Source organism: Vanacampus margaritifer, chromosome 15 (assembly GCF_051991255.1).
Source record: "Vanacampus margaritifer isolate UIUO_Vmar chromosome 15, RoL_Vmar_1.0, whole genome shotgun sequence".
Classification (NCBI taxonomy): Eukaryota; Metazoa; Chordata; class Actinopteri; order Syngnathiformes; family Syngnathidae; genus Vanacampus; species Vanacampus margaritifer.
Genome location: NC_135446.1, coordinates 9,757,197 through 9,776,599, shown reverse-complemented (window position 1 = coordinate 9,776,599; position 19,403 = coordinate 9,757,197). Strand labels below are relative to the sequence as shown.

At 41.8% G+C, this 19,403-nt stretch overlaps 4 protein-coding genes across 9 annotated transcripts; 3 read left to right on the top strand and 1 right to left on the bottom strand.

Moving 5' to 3' along the window:
- Positions 1 to 377: 377 nt before the first annotated feature.
- On the bottom strand, positions 378 to 4,708 carry mogat3a (monoacylglycerol O-acyltransferase 3a). Of its 3 annotated transcripts, XM_077543770.1 has the most exons (10): positions 4,561 to 4,708; positions 3,599 to 3,843; positions 3,135 to 3,313; positions 3,001 to 3,061; positions 2,784 to 2,927; positions 2,473 to 2,603; positions 1,923 to 1,966; positions 1,740 to 1,830; positions 655 to 763; positions 378 to 583 (listed from the first exon to the last, which is right to left on the bottom strand). In XM_077543770.1, the coding sequence occupies exons 2-10, from the start codon at positions 3,690 to 3,692 to the stop codon at positions 429 to 431; spliced, it is 1,008 nt and encodes a 335-aa protein (XP_077399896.1). In that variant the 5' UTR covers positions 3,693 to 3,843; positions 4,561 to 4,708; the 3' UTR covers positions 378 to 428. The 3 variants fall into 3 exon arrangements, with proteins under 3 accessions (XP_077399896.1, XP_077399898.1, XP_077399897.1); XM_077543772.1 differs by lacking the exon at positions 2,784 to 2,927; XM_077543771.1 differs by lacking the exon at positions 4,561 to 4,708 and having other exon boundaries at positions 3,599 to 3,959.
- On the top strand, positions 3,991 to 9,664 carry LOC144034751 (uncharacterized). 3 transcript variants are annotated; one of them, XM_077543769.1, is made up of 7 exons: positions 3,991 to 4,114; positions 4,581 to 4,999; positions 5,729 to 6,166; positions 6,240 to 6,633; positions 6,723 to 6,827; positions 8,083 to 8,139; positions 8,223 to 9,664. In XM_077543769.1, exons 2-7 carry the CDS (start codon positions 4,604 to 4,606, stop codon positions 9,038 to 9,040), a joined length of 2,208 nt encoding a protein of 735 aa, XP_077399895.1. In that variant the 5' UTR covers positions 3,991 to 4,114; positions 4,581 to 4,603; the 3' UTR covers positions 9,041 to 9,664. The 3 variants fall into 3 exon arrangements, with proteins under 3 accessions (XP_077399895.1, XP_077399894.1, XP_077399893.1); XM_077543768.1 differs by lacking the exon at positions 3,991 to 4,114 and having other exon boundaries at positions 4,144 to 4,999; positions 6,726 to 6,827; XM_077543767.1 differs by lacking the exon at positions 3,991 to 4,114 and having other exon boundaries at positions 4,144 to 4,999.
- A 104-nt stretch (positions 9,665 to 9,768) lies between these two features.
- On the top strand, positions 9,769 to 14,811 carry atp1b2a (ATPase Na+/K+ transporting subunit beta 2a). Of its 2 annotated transcripts, XM_077543773.1 has the most exons (9): positions 9,769 to 10,040; positions 11,546 to 11,674; positions 11,756 to 11,860; positions 12,020 to 12,099; positions 12,166 to 12,291; positions 12,882 to 12,941; positions 13,033 to 13,059; positions 13,286 to 13,381; positions 13,590 to 14,811. In XM_077543773.1, the coding sequence occupies exons 1-9, from the start codon at positions 9,935 to 9,937 to the stop codon at positions 13,752 to 13,754; spliced, it is 894 nt and encodes a 297-aa protein (XP_077399899.1). In that variant the 5' UTR covers positions 9,769 to 9,934; the 3' UTR covers positions 13,755 to 14,811. The 2 variants fall into 2 exon arrangements, with proteins under 2 accessions (XP_077399899.1, XP_077399900.1); XM_077543774.1 differs by lacking the exon at positions 13,033 to 13,059 and having other exon boundaries at positions 9,773 to 10,040.
- A 56-nt stretch (positions 14,812 to 14,867) lies between these two features.
- On the top strand, positions 14,868 to 18,241 carry eif4e2rs1 (eukaryotic translation initiation factor 4E family member 2 related sequence 1). The gene is made up of 7 exons (XM_077543777.1): positions 14,868 to 15,151; positions 15,703 to 15,778; positions 15,848 to 15,982; positions 16,049 to 16,153; positions 16,262 to 16,414; positions 17,200 to 17,336; positions 18,010 to 18,241. The coding sequence occupies exons 1-7, from the start codon at positions 15,135 to 15,137 to the stop codon at positions 18,047 to 18,049; spliced, it is 663 nt and encodes a 220-aa protein (XP_077399903.1). The 5' UTR covers positions 14,868 to 15,134; the 3' UTR covers positions 18,050 to 18,241.
- The last annotated feature ends 1,162 nt before the right edge of the window (positions 18,242 to 19,403 follow it).

Sequence of the window (19,403 nt, the reverse complement as noted above, 5' to 3'; positions counted from 1 at the left end):
GTAATAATTGAACAATTACTCAATGAATTCAAAGTGCAAAAAATACATATTAAAATCATTTTGCACATTTTCCCTCTTATTCTTAAAATGATTTAGAATAACTATTTAAGAAAATAAATCATTTTTAAATTGCATTATTTTATTTGATCATATTATTTATTCATAAGTAAATAATTACTAATATATACTTTATTTACAATAAATAAACAACTATTTAATGACAAAAATATACTTTTTAGGAGGAAAAACGGCTAGATTAATGTGACAAAAGCAGTGCTGTATTACAGGACATTTGGTCATGTAAATGCTTGGTGGGCCAGATTAAAGAATATTGTGCCTGCCAATTTTTTTTTGATTCATATTATGTCAATCATGCATTTGTTCCTATGATTTTTATTGGACAGAGAGAGAGAACAAGTGCAATAAGGTCAGGTGAAGGTCAGATGTTGGTGCTCCTGCAGACCACATTCGTGTTTGTGCCGCTCGAACAGCTCGCTCAGATGCTCCAGGTAAACTTTATGAAGAGTGTCGATATCCTCGCTGCTCGGACTCGCAATGGTTGCGACCTGGATTGGCTTCCCGACTGCAAATAGACACACTGCTGAGTGGCGTGGAGAAACAGACACAGAGTTGGCATGTCTGGATGGATCGTACCAACTGTGAGTATGGCTTTTCTGTGCGGCATCAGCCCAAAGCTGTACTGGAAGACTCCTCTGCCATTGATCAAAGGCAGTGATATTCCCATAATACTTTGCAGCCGGTCCTGTCACAGAACAAGAGACTTCATATCCCTACCTGTCGGTTCTTTTCATGTCTTGTCATGTCCTTACAACTAGTCAAGATCATACAGGTCTACAAATGTCTTAATGTCCCTACATGTCAATTTTACACTTGGAAGAGAGTAAAATAAAGAATTGAAAACATTTTATAAATAAAAGTTACTCAAAGGTTGAGGAACAAACTCACGACCTTCAGCTTGGGAGACTGCTGATCTACTCCCTGAGCCACGCATCTCCTGCTGAGTGTTAGTATATTAGCTGGAATCTTCGTAACCTCCAAGAAACCAAAAACACTGTTTTTGGTCTCCTCTTGGAGATAATTAAACAGTAGGATGGGCATTAGCCTAGAAATCCAGACTCACTCACGGCTTTGCCGGAGAGTGAGTCTGGCCAACCGCCCTATCAGTCGCATTTCTGAGGCGGGGCAAACCTGAGCTAACAGACAGTGGAATGAACCAATGAGCGAAGAGAGGACGTGACGTCAGAAAAGCGACTCGTTAAAGTCTTCTTTTTTTTTTTACGGAGATGGAGTCGAATTGCTGTCTATGGATGCCTGTCCAGAACCACTTTTTTTCAAGAAAGTGGGTGTGGCTTGCCAGGCTAGATGGGCATAGCTCAGTTGGTACTAGTGGCAGTCTCCCAAGCTGAAGGTTGTGAGTTTGTTCCTCCACTCTTGAGTGACTTACATTAATTAACTTTTTCAATTTTTTATTTTACTCTCTTCCAAGTTTAAAATTGTAAATATTAGCCTACTCTAAAACTGAGTCTATTTAGTCAAAGAGTGAAATGTACTCTAGTCAAATTTACTCTACAGAATTTACTGTGCAGACTCGTGTTCTTACAAGTTCCTACAAACTCTTCATGTCTATACAAGTCATATCCTAAAGTTGTATTCACCTCTTTCAGTGCAATAGCACTCACGCATTCAACTCGTGTTATTACTATGTCAACTAAACTGACCTGCACTGTCCTAAGACGAGAGCCGGTTGGGTTCTGAATCTGCTCAAACAGCTCATTTTCTCCGAATGAGAAGACGGGTACCAGTTGAGCACTGCGCACACACATATGGGCACAAGACGCAAGCATGTTGATGTGCTTTGCTAGCCTCCACCTCCTCCCGACCATCATGTTTAAGTCACACACCCGTGTCTAAGTGCCAGTTTGATGAAGCCCTTCCTTTGTCGTAACTGTAAGAAGAATACACATTATTAACACAGACAAACACACATTTTAGTTCAATGTCCCCACGTCTTCGATTTCCTAAAAGTCTCTACAAGTCTTAATGTCCCTACAAGTCTAATCCCTCGGAGTTTCTTGTCATGTCCTTACAAGTTCCTACAAGTCTCTTAATTTTCCTCCAAGTCACATCCCTACAAGTTCCCACAAGTCTCTTTAAAAGACGTGTCACTACAAGTTTCTACAGGTCTCTTCATGTGTCTCATGTCATGTCTCTACACCTTCCAAACATCCCAACAAGTCTCTCCATGAACCTACAAGTTCCTACAAGTTATTTCAAGCCCTACATTGCCTACAAGTTCCCACAAGTCTCTAAATTCCCTAAAAGACGTGTCACTACAAGATTCTACCGGTTTCTTCATGAGCCATGTCATGTCTACGCATTCCGACAAGTCTCTCCATGAACCTACAAATTTTCAATGACACAAATGACAAATTTTAAATGACATGTTCTAACCTGTAGTGTCAAAGCTCCTGGGCGAGCATCCAGCGCCTCTCGAGCTGCGCCCACTGCAATGACGGCGACGTTTCCTCCTTGAGGACGGCTCATCAGATAGGAAAGGCTGGACTTGGAGCTTGATACCAGACCTGAGAGACACGCGGGTGCCACATTGTGCTCATTGTTAGTTTCTTAACATCCCAACAAGTCCCTTGATGTCACTAAATGTCCCCACGAGACTTGTGTCCCTACAATTTGGATCCGTACAACATACAATTCTCTAAACATCTTCGGGTCTCAGCATCTCTTTGAGGCAAACAGGTGTTTACCGACACACATGATGTAATCTCTGAAAAATGGCACTCGGAACCAGAAGGGCAGCATCAGTAGATGAGACTTGAGACCAGGAAAGAGACTGGAGAAACCCGTGGACTCAGTGCAGAAGTTACAGAACGCCCCGGTGACCAGCACGCCTGGTGAACGACACGGGGCGATTGAGACGGGCGAGACAGACAGACAGGTGGACAAAACAGGCGTGCGTCTGACCATGTGGATGGAAGCCAAATATGTAGTTTTTGTCAGGGTCCAGGTCGACCGTTTTCACCAGCTGAAGATAGACGAGACTCGTCAAGTGCACGTCGTGTGACATACTCGTGGCTTCGTCATGCAACTGAAAACACCTTTATAGGAAAGTAGTCGCGGAAATGTTCCCACACGCTCCAGCGCCGGATCCACTGGCACCTGCGACCTCCACAAATGGGTGTGTCCCAGTCCAGCCATAACCAGCCGGCATAGAGCAGCGCCACAATCCACCAGGAGGAGAGAGACAGGAGGATGAAGGCGGCCAGACAGCACTGGGCTGAGGGACAGATGTGTAGGATGGTAGGAAGACATGTCCAGACCAGTATCATCATTATTGATCATTGTTTTCTTGCTCAGCTACAATAAAAATGAATTCAAAACATCATGTTACTATGGGAATATAAAGACATTTGCATAGTCAGTGTTCTTTCATATACTAGTGTATGTTTAATGCGTTTTAAGCCTTCCTTTATTCACTCATATTGATATTCTTCCAATACATATTGATTAGCGCATCGTTGAAGAAATCTCGCGAGAATACATTATAGTAAGTTCCCTTTACCTAAACCCAGGAAGGAGAAGATCCACTGCAGCACGGCGGCTGTCTGCAATCTTCGCCTCAGCGGGACGTTGAGTGGGGCAAAGCGGACCATCATGGGGATGACCTCTGGGGGAGTCTCGCAGCCTCAAACTCGTCGAAAGTCCGGCGGATATTCTTGCAGAAACTTTTCACACAGCCAAACTTTGTAAACACGCCTTCTCGCTCCCGAGGGCGCGCATGTGCAGTGTTCGTGGGCGGTACCGGCTCTGGCCAATCACAGACATTTTTAGACTAACGCTGTATTTATCTGTTGTTGTTGTTCATTCAGCCTTCTTCTTTTTCCCCCCGTTTATTATCCACCGGTTGAATATATGTCGTGTACTGTAATTAAATGGTATAATAAAAATTTGAAATATAAGTTGGTAAACAAAAGTGACGTTTCACTCGTAGTTCATATCCTGAACACCAGGTGGCGAGCGAGGTAGTATGACGGCGAGGAAGAAGGAAGGCAAGGGCGGAACGAGTTTGCTGTTACTGGTTCGTGTTTGCTTTTTTTTTTTTTTTTTTTTTTAAACCAACATTCATTCAGTGTCTTTAAATCACATAGCTTTTTAATGTTCCAAAGCTACTTTATAGTCTTCTCACGTAAACAACATTAAGCTCGGATTTTGTTTCACCAGCTATCGATGTTGTAGTTTTTGCCTCCATTGTTGAACGATTGCTGTCTCATGTAACAATGGGCATTGCTTTGGGAAATTTAATATTAATCATTGCTTTTTGTTTCCTTCTTTCTCTTATTTTGTTTTCCACTGAGTGTGGCGCGTGGATACAAGAGTAATGTCATCATTTGGCAACACAATTACGCAAAAAAAGAAACTTGACAACGGAACCAGAGAGAAAGCATCCCAACTTTCGACTTGATCTCATTTTGAACTTTTTACTGTACTGTATATTTGAAGTGGCTACCCTCTGATTAGAATTACCTTTGTTTCCATGGCGACAGCTGAGCACAACGCCAAGATTGCCATGGCTGACTGCAACGTCTGTCCCAGTAAAGAAATCCCAAAGCCAGATGGTCCTGATCCCCGTCAACGAGCTGCTTCTGCGGGTAGGCGAGGCCAGAAAATGAAGCGCTGCAGTCTGAAGGAAAAGAGACGACTTCAGAAGGGCAAGAGACTGGTCCAAGAGGTGAAGCCGGGTGTGACGGTGAAGAACACAAGTGGCGGAAAGCGGCAGTGGGATAAGAAACATTACTGCGTGTTCTGTTGTCTGCCGCAAGTGAAGATTGGTCGCCACCTGCTTAGGAAACATAGTGATGAAGAGGAAGTTTTGGCAGCCAGCGTACTTCCTGCAGGCTCCAAGGAGCGTCACCTGCTGCTGGAACAGTTGCGCTGCAGAGGCAACTACCAGCACAATATCGAGGTTTGTTGAAGCAGCAGCACAATGTTTATAATGATTAATATCTTTAACACCAAAAAATACGTGTGCATTGCTGTTGATGAACTTGATGCCATTTGATAAATGTCTTCCAATAATAAAAAGTTATCACACAAAAAATGTGTGTGCAGTAGAGCTGCACGATATTGGAAAACCATGTGATATAGTTGCTGAATATAGCGATATCAATATTGCAATGTTTAACATGTACTTAATGAAATGACATTTTTATTATCTATCAAATAATTAAATGTTTTCATGCAGCAAAATAAGCAAACTCAATGTATTCAGATAAAATCATAAAATTCCATTTGAAACTTAGTGCATGTATTTGCGATATGCATATTACATGGGCCAATATTGCGATATTGATATTTTTTCGATATATTGTGCAGCCCTAGTGTGCAGGTACCACAGTACTACTCACAAAAATAGTGTGCTTTTGGGTTAAATATCAGGATGAGGCTAAAATTATAAATTTAAGGAATGTGAATCTAATTTCACCTTCTCAAAGATTTTGATGTTGACTTAAATAAAATTACACAGATGGCGATTGAAAATAAAAAAAACTCTACGGATTGCATTTGTTTCTTGCAGTGAATTCAGAATAATCTGTAAGGTGTGTAAGTAGCAAACTGCAATTTGCGAATTTTCAGTTCTGTCTCACTTTTGCATGTATACTTCTCGCAGCGTGTTGATAGTTCTATCTATCAGGTGATCACACAGGGCAGCGGCGAGATTGTCCCTTGCCGACGGCCTTCTCAGGAAGTAGATGCCATGAATTACCTTCCGTGCCCACGCTGCCTTGGCTTCTTCGTGCGTGCTGACCTCTGGAAGCACCAGGCCTCTTGTCGTAGGAAAATGGCCTGCGACCCCTCCACAGATTCAAGTCACCCTACAGCTGACCCATCAAATGCTTCTTCCTCTGACCCAATGAGCAACTGCAGCGATGATTCGCCAGAAGACGCAACTCACCATCTTTCAGATGAGACGTCAAGATCTGACCAGCTCGGGGCTTGTGAGCCGCAACCTCCCAAGAAGCGTTTCAGGGTCCAGGTCGCTGCGTCCCGCCTACTGCCCATTTCCAGTGGAGCCTCTGAGAGCTGCAGCAAAATTCTACACCGCATGAACCAGGACCACATTTCACACCAGGTCAGCTCACATCTCTTTACCCATCAGCCCCCTGTTGTGCTCTCTGTGTCAACCAGTCTCCTCTTCCCTCCAGGTGAAATCGGATTGGTTGATCTGTAAGTATGGGAACACACTGATGGGGAACCAAGACAAAAGCCAAAAGAAGTATGACTACGTAAGTCAGAAGCTGAGGAAACTTGGCAAGTTCCTCCTGGCTGCTAAATCTATGGACCCCAGCATTCAGAACCTCCAGGACCTCTTGGCTCCAGGATGCCTCAGCCTGTCACTGGCTGCTGCCAGGAAAGCATCCGATCATCGGTCGAGCAGTCTCCCACTGTCCGTGAAGAACATGCTGAAGGCTGTGTGTGAGATTGCCATAGAGGAGAGCCTTGAAAATGGCGATGGGGAGACTGCAGCCAGGACCAACGACTTTTATCACCTCCTGGGGAGGGACTGGGACAACCTGAGGCTGCCGACCACAAAGCCAGGTAGCGCCTTGAAATGTTGTGGTTGCTGACCAAATCCAGATCTTCTTGCTCGCCAGCAAATTACAGTTTTTAAAATTGTGATGTGTCAGCAGCAGAGGAGGAAAACCTCGGGGAGCAATCGGCCCAATCAATAGGTGGAAAAAAGTCCCAAGATGAAGGCCTTGGTGATGAGAACTCTGACCATCGACAACTGAGTAAGTCCTGTCCATGAACACAAATTTGTTTGATCCTGATGCCAACACTGACAGCCAAAAATTGGCAAAAGCACTGTACTTAAATACTGTAGAAGCACAGACACATCACTTGCATAAAAAATTACTCTGGTAGAAATACTGATTCTTATGGAATTGTATTACATTCACTTGCAGAAAGAAAAAAAAACTACTAACGACAATTTTTTTTAGCTTTGTTTTTTTTTTGAGTATTTTATTTTAATGTTCTGTTTTTCTGAATATTCTTTTCTGTTTTACTGATTTTTTTCAGTCAAAAAATATTCCGAAAAACAGGCTGAAAAATGTTATTTGAAAAAAAATATTCAAAAAAACAGGAGGGAAAATTATTCCGAAAAACAGAGCTGGTGTAAGCGTATTGCATTTACATGGGGGAGAAAAAGTCCTGTTTTTCTGACTAATTTTTGGAGGGAGCTTTGTTTTTTTGAGTTTTTTTTTTTCAGTTTTATTGAATATTTTTTCCCAGTTTTTTTTTTTGTAGTTTTTTTTTTCAGTTTTATTGAATATTTTTTCCCAGTTTTTTTTTTTTTTGTAGTTTTTTTTTTCAGTTTTTAAATTATTATTTTTTCTGTTTTTCTGAATAATGTTTTTTCTGTTTGGGAGTAATTTTTCCCTGTTTTTTTAAAAAAAAATTAAATTATTTTTCAGTTTTTCTGAATATTTTTTTAAAGGAGTTTTCCCTCAGTTTTCCCACAATACAGTATGCACATTCATTCCTTTATTGAGAGCCAGTAAGTAAACATGACCATCTTATTGCATATGGAGGTATGCAGGAAAGTGTCCGTTTCCGCTATAAGCGAGTCTGCAACAAGTCACTTGGAGTTCAGAGGTAAAAAAAATAATAATAATACTCAGAAAAACAGAACACAGCTCTGTTTTTCGGAATCATTTTTTTCTGTTTTTTGAATTGTTTTTTTTTTCTGTTTTTTTAAATATTTTCCCCCCTGTTTTTAAAATATTTTTTTCAGCCCGTTTTAAAAATATTTAGTTAAAATAGTCAAAAATTTTCAGAAAAATACTCAAAAAAACAAAGCTCCACAAAAAAAAACAAGAGGTTTTTTTTCCCCAAGTGAATGCAATACGCTTTCGTAGGTTCTACTCCTTTGCCTCAAAGAAAAGTACAGACTATGAAAATAGCAAGCACAGATATGTTTTCAAATGTGGAGAGTAAAAGTGAAAAGTTGTCAGGAAGGGTAATGTATGTAATGCATGTTTGTAGTCCTGTCGAAGAGCTCAAGCACAACGATGGCGTCTACACTGCAACTTCCTCTGACAGGTAGGTGCTTTAAATTGCCGTTAGCCTAATGTCTTCTCATAGGTCTGTTTTTATCTTTGTCTCATCAACATTCTCTCTGTTAGTCCGCTCCGCGCCAAAGAAGGTCCATCGTCGTCCATGGTCGTCTGCAGAAAAAGAGGCCATCTGTAGACAACTGAGAATCTATGTTGTGGGGCAGACTGTGCCAGGCAAGGAGGTCTGTGAGAAATGTCTGGCCCTGGAGCCTGTCCTCAAGGGACGGCACTGGAAAGACATCAAAAACCAGGTTCATAACCAGATCCAGAGCCAAAAGAAGCAGCAGTTCCATAATCAGATGGAGCTTCTGGAGAACCAGGGTCAACAAGATCTGGTCCAAAACCCAAAGAAGCAACAGCAGAGTCATGTGAACCGACAGCCCAAAGACCTCACCCAAAGCACAAAGAAACAACAGCGCCCTTCACAACTGGATTCGGTGGAACAAACTCTTAATCCTGTCAAACACAAATGCCAGGGCCAAGTGGACAGACAAGACCAGGACCACATTAAAAATAAACCTCAGTTCCAGGGTCAAATGGACAACCCAGACCACATTCAGTTTCACAAAAAGCACCTTTACCACATAGACCAGCAGAACCAAGGACTGCAGACGAGCCTGAACAGGGACACTTACACACTCGGTGACACCCACTTCAGAATTGGGACAGCTCTTGCCCCAGGACAGTTGGTGGACAGGGACTCTACCATCAGTCCTTTTGAGCTTGGAAGAACATCTGGGCCTCACATGGACATGTTGTCGGGAACCACATGGACAGAGGATTGTCTGAGCCAGAACTACCACATCAACAGGCCACTGGCCAGAAACCTCCTACAGGAGGCAGATTCCGGAACAACTAATCCACATTCTGGACATATCGGCTATTGACTCTATTCCTGGCTTGTTGAGCTTGGGTTCCACTTCTAAAGACCCTTAACCCAACATTGTCCTGGTTACATGGTCATGAAGACTACTCCTGTCATTTTTTCTGCTACTGGAACCAACAACTGACATGAATAGTGAAAATTTGGGAGTACACACACTTAAACATAATTTCAAACTAATTTTACTGAAGAATAAATGTTATTTGTACTGGGGTTTATGTTGCCATGTATACCAATTATTCCTTCCCTATTAGCCATAAGCGACCTTGCCAGCGAACGAGCCTCGAAAGTGCTGGCTATATAAGAAGAATCGAGGAGTGGAATCTTCAGGTAAGCAAAAAAAATAAATCCTAAGAATTGAATTACAGTGAACTGTTTCTCAAAAGCAATCTGTTTTTGATTTCCATCGCTACCTTTCACTATTCACATGCTCAACATTTGAATTATCATCCTACCTTTACATTTCAAAGCTTTCTTCAGTCTACCTTAAGCCACGTTTTCTACCCGTCAGCCCTTTTTCTTTTTGGATGTTGTAAATGATGTTTGTGAGGTCTGTTGTAATAACATGTCCGAAAGGAAAAATAAAGAGAAACAAACAAACACAAAAAAATATATATACATACATATATATATTGTGTCATTGAAGTGCGTTTTCTGACACCCCCCTCCTCCCGCGTTAAACACGTGCGTGACGTAGCATTGGGCGCACGCGCAGAGAGCGTCGTGTGTGACGTCAGGCGGGGAGGTGCGCTGCAAGTGACGTCATCTCGTCCCTTCCACTGTCGTTCTCGGTCCGTCTCCTTCCTCGCCATCGCCATCTTCATCGTCGTTCGACTCTCGTCTGTCCTTTCGCCAGGCCTTCATCCTCCATCTCCTCCTCTTCATCACCGTCCTCATCATGTCCGCTGCCAAGCCGGAGGACCGCAAGGGTTCGGGCGAGTGGCGGGAGCTCTTCTGGAACCCGCGCACGCACGAGCTGCTGGGTCGAACCGCGGCCAGCTGGGGTGAGTACGCGCACGCGCAAACTAGATGCGTGCCAACAAACAAAAAGTGATGCTTGACTAGTAAATTGCATTTTATGCATATATTTTTGACGTGTTTGGCGAAAGTTTGTCTTTTTTTTTTCGTTTTTTTTTCATCTGTTACCTGAACCTGAATCTGTGGTTCTGGATGCTCTATGTAGATTATTTGTGTGCGCGTGTGTTTGTGTGTGTGTGTGCGTGTATGTCCGACGATGTGGAAGGTGCCCCCTGGTGGCTCACGTGTTACCTTGTCTTTTGCAACATACAAAAACACACACACACGCGCGCGCACACAAACATAAGGACATCCACTCTTTGCATAACCCCCGTGATGATGTCATACATCCCAGCATGCACCAATGCAGTGGCGTTTTGGCCTTGATGGAAGCTGAAGGACACACACACACACACACACACACACACACACACAGATGAACAAATGCATCTAACGGAGGAGGAAAATCTGTGTGTGTGCTTTAATCAGGATTATTTGCCTGGACGCAGTTGAGTGGATTGTAATCTGTTGAAACATTTTCCATACCGCCGAGGACCAGCTCTCTTGAAGTGGTTCTGTCACATAACAGCTATGCGTACTCTTAAATAGATGCTCATGGCTTTTTTAATAGAAAGGAACTTAAATTCAATTGATTGTAATTGTAATTTAATATTTACCTATCATAAAGCTCACAATCAGACACTCAAGTGCCATCCCACCAGGTCCCGCCTCTTAAAGGCACGTAGTGTACAACACCTAACACAGACACAAAAATATTTACAGTGTTTAATTTCTATACATTTCATGGTTGTCATTTTGCAAGTTCAAATCTGTTTACAAAGTGTTTCCCTTGAATATATATGTGTTAAAAATGTTGCATATGGATACGTTTTTGATGTCTATACCGTGAATTTTCACCTATTACCGGTGGGTCTTGGTTTACTGAATTCTATTATTAGAATGCAGGTAATGAAAGTGGAAATAAAAGCCTTTTACTTGTCGGACCTGGACCCGGTCCAGTTTTGTCATGTGAGATCAGCGCAAGGATCGCGACAATCCTGTTAGTCCAAACACGTTAATCTTCCGCAGACAGCAACACTTTTAACGACTTTAAGTCTGCACGAGACCTGCGAGTCTGGAGCCACGTGGGCGCCCACGGGGCTCCTTTTGAAGACCCTTTCCCGATTACTTCGGTGGTCCTGGAGTGAAAGGCTAGAGAAGGTGCAGGGGCGGGAAAGTACAGGAGGTCATTCGACGTTGGATTTCTGTGATAAGAGGATTTTAGGACTCGGTCTGTTGCTGGCTCAAAAGTGTCAATAAGTGGGAAAAAAAACACTGGTGGAACCCTCCCCCTCCATTCATTCTGAATTGGGTCATCGGCGGGAGGCGGGGCTTAACAACACAAGAGGATTATGGATATTGAGAGCATGACGGGGGAGGGGAGACAGCACCCCTGGACCCAAATAATGAGTGTCGCCCACCCCATCCCTAGGTCTGATCCTGCTTTTCTACCTGGTCTTCTACCTGTTCTTGGCCGGGATGTTTACTCTCACCATGTACATCATGCTGCTGACGCTGGACGACTACAAACCCACTTGGCAGGACCGCCTCACCACCCCAGGTAGCGGAGGGGAGGGAATTGTGATTGGTTCATAAAAGTCAGCCTGTGATTGGCTGAATTTATGTCATCGCCGTCCTACAGGGATGATGATTCGTCCCAGGGGCAATCAGCTGGAGCTCACCTACTCCTTGTCTGAGACAAATAGCTGGGAAGGCTTCGTGCAGAATCTCGACTCGTTTTTGACCCGTAAGAAGCCTCTTAATTCATAATGCCTAATGATCCTATTGTATATGACTCAAGTCAGTTAAGTGGCCAGGCACTAGCAATGACACCTTATACGGCTCCACGTGATGCACATGCCAAAAATCGCCACTGCATGCGAATACTTTTTCCGTCTGTCCGCAGCGTACGACGACACCCAACAGGTTCAGATGAACGACGACTGCCCTGCAGATCAGTACTTCATCCAGGAGGACAGTGGAGAGGTAAGTCCGTCTGTCTCTCACCCAGCTGCCTGTAGCCGTCTCACCTGTCTGTCTGTCTGTCTACAGGTTAGGAATAATCCCAAACGCTCCTGTCAGTTCAATCGATCAATGTTGGAAGAATGCTCAGGGTTTCCCGATCGTTTCTATGGTTACAGCCGAGGGCAGCCCTGTGTGCTGATCAAACTCAACCGGGTATGGTGAAACCTAGTTGTCTGTTGTTTGCCTGTCATTTCTTTATCTGCAAAACACAAGCAAGCCACCAGGGGGCACTCTAGGGCTTCCTCTGTTAGTGTACACATACAGTATTGTGGTTGATAGGTAGAAGAATCCTTACATCTCTGAAACCCGTATTTTTGGAAATTGAAATAAAAGCATATTTTGTAAATTCTTTAACCTTGTAGCATTAAAAACAGAAAACTATTTTCTACTCTTTGGTTTGGTTAATAATTTGTTTTAAAAAAATAAAATAAAAAAAGATAGACCCACGTAGGAGTGGACCTACATAAAAGCATTTAATTTTTCTTAAAAATATATTTATTTATAATAACTTGCTTTTGAAATTGTATAACTCGTTATGAGTGGGTTAGTCAAATTTCTCTGTTCTACAGGCAGATAGTTTAATTTAAATTGAGTAGTATTCCTTATTTAATTGACTTATTTTTGTTGAAGCTCAGTTTTTGCAGTGTCTTATGCAAATGAGAGACAGCCTAGCTCGCCCTTTTGTCGGCGGGGTGGTTTATTTTGGTGCTGAAAATGACAAGGTCCTGTCTGTCTGCCTGCAGGTGATCGGAATGTTTCCAGGAAAGGATGGCCAGTCTCCTTTTGTCACCTGTGCAGCCAAAGTAGGCCTGTCTGTCTGCCCATCTGTCTGTCTGCCCATCTGTCTGTCGGTCTCTTTGTGTACACGGCGTGTCTCCCTCCTCTCTTCCTCAGTTGCACAAAGTGGGAGAAGATGAGTTGGTAAGACGAGTAGAACCTCGCCGTGCTCACTCGAACGCGTCATGTAGCCTTTCGTTAGAAATCTGTTCTTGAATGGAACGCTCGCTCATAGAGAAGAAGCAGCTTTTAGGCACGACAACACTCTCAGAAACACCTAAAATGTTTAACGGAGGATTTACAAATTGTTATTTTTCCATTTAACCAATCAAATGGCATTCATCATGTGTGCATGTGTGTGTATGTGCAGAGGGAGGACAGCGATAAGATGGGACCTCTGGCTTATTATCCTCCAAATGGAACCTTCAACCTCATGTATTACCCTTATTACGGCAAGAAAGCTCAGGTGACACAAATCTACACGTCATTCCACCATTACGTTCTTGTCATATTAAATAAATGTTCATTTTTGAACTGCTTTTGCATACTGTTATGTTGCGATTTTATATAGCGTTGATGGTTAGTATAATTGTGTTGTCATTAAGAGGTGGATCAAGTCAGCTACGTCCCCAATGTTAGAAGTCGATGTTCATGCTGTGCTTTGTGTGTGTCAGGTGAACTACACTCAGCCACTGGTGGCCGTCAAGTTCCTGAACGCCTCTCTCAACACCGACATCGACGTCGAGTGCAAAATCACTTCCAACACGCTCGCCGCCGGCAGTGAGCGGGACAAATTCGCCGGCCGCGTGTCCTTCAAGCTACGGATCGACAACAAGTAGACGCACAGCACAGGCGCGCAAGGTCGCGAACGTCAACGCACTGCAATCATGACTATGACCACTCCCAGTTTTGCCCCACTTCACACGCTAACTCGCTGACCAATCACAGGCCCCGCGCAGTTTGACGTCAGTCAGTCCACCAGAATCTCAGTCTACCTTACCTAACCTCATTCAAGCCCTTTATTTATTTATATATTTATTTATGTATTTATTTATTTTGCACACTCACTGTCACCATATCTTGGCTGGAACTTTGGCTTGAATTTCTGTCATTTATTTCGGTGGTTTTCAAACTGGGGTTCTCACGCTCAGTGCACAAGCCGTAACTTGAAAGTTCGCAGAAGGATTTGCAATAAAATATTTCATATCATTTTTAATGTAAGTGCATACCTACATATGAGGAAAGATGCGCCAATAAAACAAACAAGCCAATTATGCCTTGCTACCTTAGCTTTGGGCCAAGTAAGAGCTCTGATCAGATTATTTATCAAGTAAATTTGACGTGAAAGAATAAAATCCCAGTTATTTATATTTATTAATTTATTTATTTATTGAGTAGAATAAGCTTGTCTTCTACAGTAAAAGGTTTAATACTAAGTAGGTAAAGTTGCACCGGACCTCCTTCAAATTTTGATTTACATAACATGTCTTGAAAAAATAGGAATTTATAAAAAAAAAAAATTATTATGAATAAAGAATACAACATTTACTGAACAAATGCGACTTAATTCTCATAAGATTGTGGGTTTTTTTCTTTTAAAAATGAACAGGTTGTAACAAAAGCACAAACTGCAGGTCTAATATTGGACTAGTTGGCAGCCAATCACTCCGGTGCCACAGTGGTATTTTTCCTATTCAATTAAGTACTGTAATTAGTTTCTTACTTCACAAATAGATTAACGGTTTGTTTTATGGATTTCTTGTGTATTTTCCTCACGCGTCTTTTCTCTTCCAATCACTTTAGTTCGTGTGCAGCCAATCAAGATGTTGTATGATGTCATGTGACTTGGGTTGTCTCGTTCAACGTAACCACGTGATTAAAAACACTACGATTTTGTCCCTTCTTTTGTCTTATTTGAACGCCTTTTCACCCTTATTCTGTCCCACCTCAACTATTTATTGAACTGCTTACGTGTTATAGTCGTCTTGTTTATCGATATTGTGGATTAATCTGTGGGTTTCTTCATTGCGATGAAATCTCGCGTAGTTTTTACGAGCCTCGTCGTGTTCCGCTGTCATTGCGCATGCGCATTCTTCGACCAGTACAGGTAGCGATCTGTGAAGGAGGGATGAATCACGAGTGAAAATTAAAGTTTTAAAAGCGACAGAAAAGGACGTAGCTAAACTCCGAGGCGTTGCAGAGGAGCCGTCAGAAAAGCAATGGAGCCGCTGGAGTGGTGAGACAAACGAAATTGAGAAATAGACGAAGAAAAGCACCTGAAAAGTTGGCTGCTGTTAGCATACTGAAAACTGACAGTTGAATAGTTTTAGACTACACGGACCTTGACAGGACATGTAAAAGCAAAAACAACATTAACCTTATAGGTTTTATAGTAGTACTCTTAAAGGAAAGACTTAATATAAAAAACACGTTTTATTCTTGTAGACCCGAAATAAAATTGTGCTGTTGAACCCTACACAAACGAAACAAAGATTGTAATAACAATAGTAATGTTTCATAATTGATGCAATATCTCCGTAAATATCCGTGCATTAAAAAAAAACTTCCTTATACAAAATAATACAAAAAATACTGTCAATCCAATGTTCTAAAACGTTCTTTTCCCCTATTCTTGCTATTATTGGTTTTTAAACGTGAATTGTCATTTTATAGACAAATTATTGAAATTCTATTAATGCAAACCTTTAGGTTGTGAAAGGGTTAGAGAGAACTGAGGCAAATGACGTCCATATAACAGTGAGTTACATTCTGCATTTGCATTTGCAGCCAAAGTGCAGATGTGGAAGAGACCAGATGTCGTCATGAGAACAGCAAAGTCGCCAACAACAACAGTTGCACCAAGGTGATGTCACTGCTGCGTCATACCTGTCGTCCGTCTATCTGTGTCTGTTTGTCACGTGTCTGTGTACAGATGGTGAGTCCAGCCGCGGGAGAACATCCTCTCCAGTACAACTACACATTCTGGTACAGCCGAAGAACGCAGAGTCGTCCTGCGAGCACGCAGAATTACGAACAAAACATCCGACGAATTGGCACTGTGGCATCGGTGCGCACACACGCAAACATACTCACTTCTCTGGATTGCGAGTGTTCAAACATTTTGTATGTCCAGGTGGAGCAGTTCTGGAAGTTCTACAGTCATCTAGTGCGTCCAGGAGATCTTAGTGGACCCAGCGACTTCCACCTGTTTAAGGAGGGCATCAAACCTATGTGGGAGGTAAGGAGACCATGACGTCACACATACTTTCCGGATGGTAAAAATTCGGATAGTCAGCTCGCAGGCTGTCGGTCATGAAGCACAGTGTCGTCTTTGTCCTCCTTTCAGGACGATTGCAACCGCAGCGGGGGCAAGTGGATCATCCGGCTTCGTAAAGGGCTAGCAAGCCGATTCTGGGAGAACATCATTCTCGCCATGGTGGGGGAACAATTCATGGTGGGGGAGGAAATTTGCGGCGCCGTCGTATCGATACGCTTCCAGGTATGAGAATACGATTGTGATTCTGCCAACAACAGTAGTTTACGCAGATGCAATAAGAGTTGCAAATTCCTGCAATTTGGAAACATAAACAAACAAAAGTTGGAAACATTCCTTTGGAATTAACGGAACAGAATGTTCAAAATGAATGGGAATCTTGAATGTTATTGCAACAACTAATTGATTATCAAATGAATCCACAATTACTTTACAGTTAATCGGTTAGTAACCTCGTTTAAACTATTAAGTTTTATCTTCACAACATTAACATTTCTTAGATTTATGTAGTCCCCTGTGAAAGAAAACGGTTTATCTTTGTGTTTAATCAAACATAAGGCATTTGAAAACATCTGCTTCTACAGCGATCAACAATTTTTGCCTTTGGTCAATGTGACGCAAGCAACAAGTGAAAACAAGTGGAGTTCATGTTTTATAGAATCAGTGGTACTTTGACTTACTTAGCTAAAGTTAGCCACAATTTCACACACAGTAAATCTGTGACTCAAATGAGACTATTATATATTGTGACATTTTTCTTTTGGTGGTGTGCCATGATATGTTTTTCAACATCAGTATTGGTTGGCCACCACTGCCATTTTAGATAAAATCTGTTATTATTGACAGTCGATAAAATTACCGGCATTTTGACCCCAGATTAAACAAAGTAGACTGGAAGAATACCTGTTCCAGATCAGGACCTGATCTCTGGTCTCTGGTTAATACACAGCCTACAGAAGTGCCCGTCTAAGTAACTGTCATACGTGAAATGAAACTTTTGTGTGTGTCAGGAGGACTTCCTTTCAATATGGAACAGGACGTCCAGCGATCAAACCACAACATCCAGAATCAGAGACACTTTGAGACGGGTTCTCAACCTTCCTGCCAGCACCATCATGGAGTACAAGACCCACAATGACAGCCTCAGGTATGAATGCCTTAATATTGAACCATATTTACAATTTCATATGGACCACCTTGGATGAAATATTGAGATCTTGATTTCACGACCGGCTCGCGACGCTATTTCCGAATGGGGAGCTCAGCCTCATTCATTTAACTGCGACTCGAGCTCTCATTCAAGTGAATGGGAACACACGACCAGGCGGGCGGTGTGCGCTGGTGATTTTTTTTTAAACCACAATCATTACAAATCCATCCACAAGTACCTTTTAAATTGTAAATATAGGTCAGCGTTTTTGTAAAACATTATATTTATTGTATATATTGTATTTTTATGACTTTGGCGAAGACCGGCGGGCGCCTCTTGCCTCGCTTGCGCAAAATAAGAAAACGGGCATGTGCCACGGTGTTGCTTGCTGCGTCGATGTCAGCCAATCAGATGACAGTGACGACTGGCGCTGCAGAACCACCTCTGAGATGGTTCTAAAAAAGTGAAAATTTCACACGGAAACACTAACTTCCATTTTTTTGTGTCAGGTTTTTTTTTTTTTGTAGAGCAGCATATTTGAAGTTATTTTTGGTTATTAACCCGCAACCTATAGTGTGCTTTAAGTTTTTCCCCATGTATGATTTGAGTTTGACGCTAGAGTCGTTTATATCGTACTCTTAAATGAATTTCACAATCTGTTCTGTTTTAGAGACAACTCAAGCTTCAGAAACATGAAGATTTCCTACTGACAGTTGTCCTTGCTGGCTGTCCTGTCCATCCGTGGAACGGAATGTCCCTCCCTCATCATGCCCTTGTCTTGCGTTGTTAGAGGTTACGTTACAGCAGATTGTGTGTGTGTGTGTGTGTGTGTGCGCGTGTGTGTGTGTGTGTGTGTGTGTGTTCGCACAGTGAACCGATTAAACCCAGTGGAAGTCATTTAACTTCTCGTTTTCTTTTCTTTCTTTTTTTGCCTTTCATGTTTGACTCTGAAAATGAGAACAGTACTTATCTTGCTCTTCCAGACCTCACCCGGCTGGGCTAATCCCATCTCTATTCCTGGCTGCAGACCAGCTGGGACAGTAGAACTAATCCAGATCTGGATTATTAGATTGGCCCTCAATGGCGAAGCATTGCAGCCAGTGAAAGTCGAGTGCCGATCTGAACTAAGCTGGAGTTGTCTTCACATACACTGTATCAGAGATCCCAACCCCTGTGCATCAACCATCAGGTGTGACTTGGGAAATTGTACAGTTTCACTTAATTGCTCTTTTTAGTTAATACAAGCGATTTATCTTTGGTCATTGATCTATGTCTGTGATGTAAAGTGACAAGCAAGGTTATTTTAGATAACTAAAACTAACGAAAAAACGAAAACAAAAATTTAAAAAACGAAAATGCTTTTTAAAAAACGAAAACTAACTGAAACTACATTTTATGTTTACAAAACTAACTATAATTATAGCAAAAATGTCCTTAGTTTTAGTCTTTGGTAATAAATTTAATATGAGCCTTTGGGGATGATTTATTTTGATATTAACCAGAAGGACATTTGAAAGTGTGTCACACAAAAGTGACGTCATCTAGCAGCAGCCAATAGAAAAACACCTTCAGATGACCTTGCTCCCATGGTGTTTTTTAAATATTGCGCACAAATAATACACTTTTTTTTAAAACTAATACTGAAACTAACTTAAATTAAGCATTTATGAAATAACTAATACTAATAACCACCTTGAAAAGAAATTAAAACTAACTACATTTAAATACCAAAACGAAATAAAAACTAAATAAAATGAAAAAATCCAAAACTCTAATAAGTGGAACAATTGAATACTATTTCACTAGATGGCAGAAAATACCGGTACATAACTCAAAACAAAAGTATACAATCTGGTTCAATTTGAGTGAAAAGTCAAGAAGTAAAAACTGAAATGTACTTAAGTATAAAACTAAAACTTCCCTGCACACAAAATGGTTTCCGTCTTAATAAATTGCATGTCGATCATATTAAGAAGAAGAAAATCATGTTACATTTTGCATGTTAAGAGCTAGCTTGCGTTCCCATAGCTTTGCTAACATTGTCAAATAAGTAACAAAAAAATG

Excerpts from the sequence above, each read along its gene's own strand:
- mogat3a (XM_077543770.1), bottom strand. The coding sequence starts at position 3,692 with ATGATGGTCCGCTTTGCCCCACTCAACGTCCCGCTGAGGCGAAGATTG. Across the intron at positions 3,062-3,134 it reads GCGACTACTTTCCTATAAAG|CTGGTGAAAACGGTCGACCT; the intron begins GTGTTTTCAGTT and ends GTCTATCTTCAG. Across the intron at positions 1,967-2,472 it reads CAGGAGCTTTGACACTACAG|TTACGACAAAGGAAGGGCTT; the intron begins GTTAGAACATGT and ends TTCTTCTTACAG.
- LOC144034751 (XM_077543767.1), top strand. The coding sequence starts at position 4,571 with ATGGCGACAGCTGAGCACAACGCCAAGATTGCCATGGCTGACTGCAAC. Across the intron at positions 6,828-8,082 it reads CTCTGACCATCGACAACTGA|TCCTGTCGAAGAGCTCAAGC; the intron begins GTAAGTCCTGTC and ends GCATGTTTGTAG. Across the intron at positions 8,140-8,222 it reads ACTGCAACTTCCTCTGACAG|TCCGCTCCGCGCCAAAGAAG; the intron begins GTAGGTGCTTTA and ends TCTCTCTGTTAG.
- atp1b2a (XM_077543773.1), top strand. The coding sequence starts at position 9,935 with ATGTCCGCTGCCAAGCCGGAGGACCGCAAGGGTTCGGGCGAGTGGCGG. Across the intron at positions 12,292-12,881 it reads TGCTGATCAAACTCAACCGG|GTGATCGGAATGTTTCCAGG; the intron begins GTATGGTGAAAC and ends GTCTGCCTGCAG. Across the intron at positions 12,942-13,032 it reads TTGTCACCTGTGCAGCCAAA|TTGCACAAAGTGGGAGAAGA; the intron begins GTAGGCCTGTCT and ends TCTCTTCCTCAG.
- eif4e2rs1 (XM_077543777.1), top strand. Across the intron at positions 15,779-15,847 it reads ACAACAACAGTTGCACCAAG|ATGGTGAGTCCAGCCGCGGG; the intron begins GTGATGTCACTG and ends GTCTGTGTACAG. Across the intron at positions 15,983-16,048 it reads GAATTGGCACTGTGGCATCG|GTGGAGCAGTTCTGGAAGTT; the intron begins GTGCGCACACAC and ends TTGTATGTCCAG.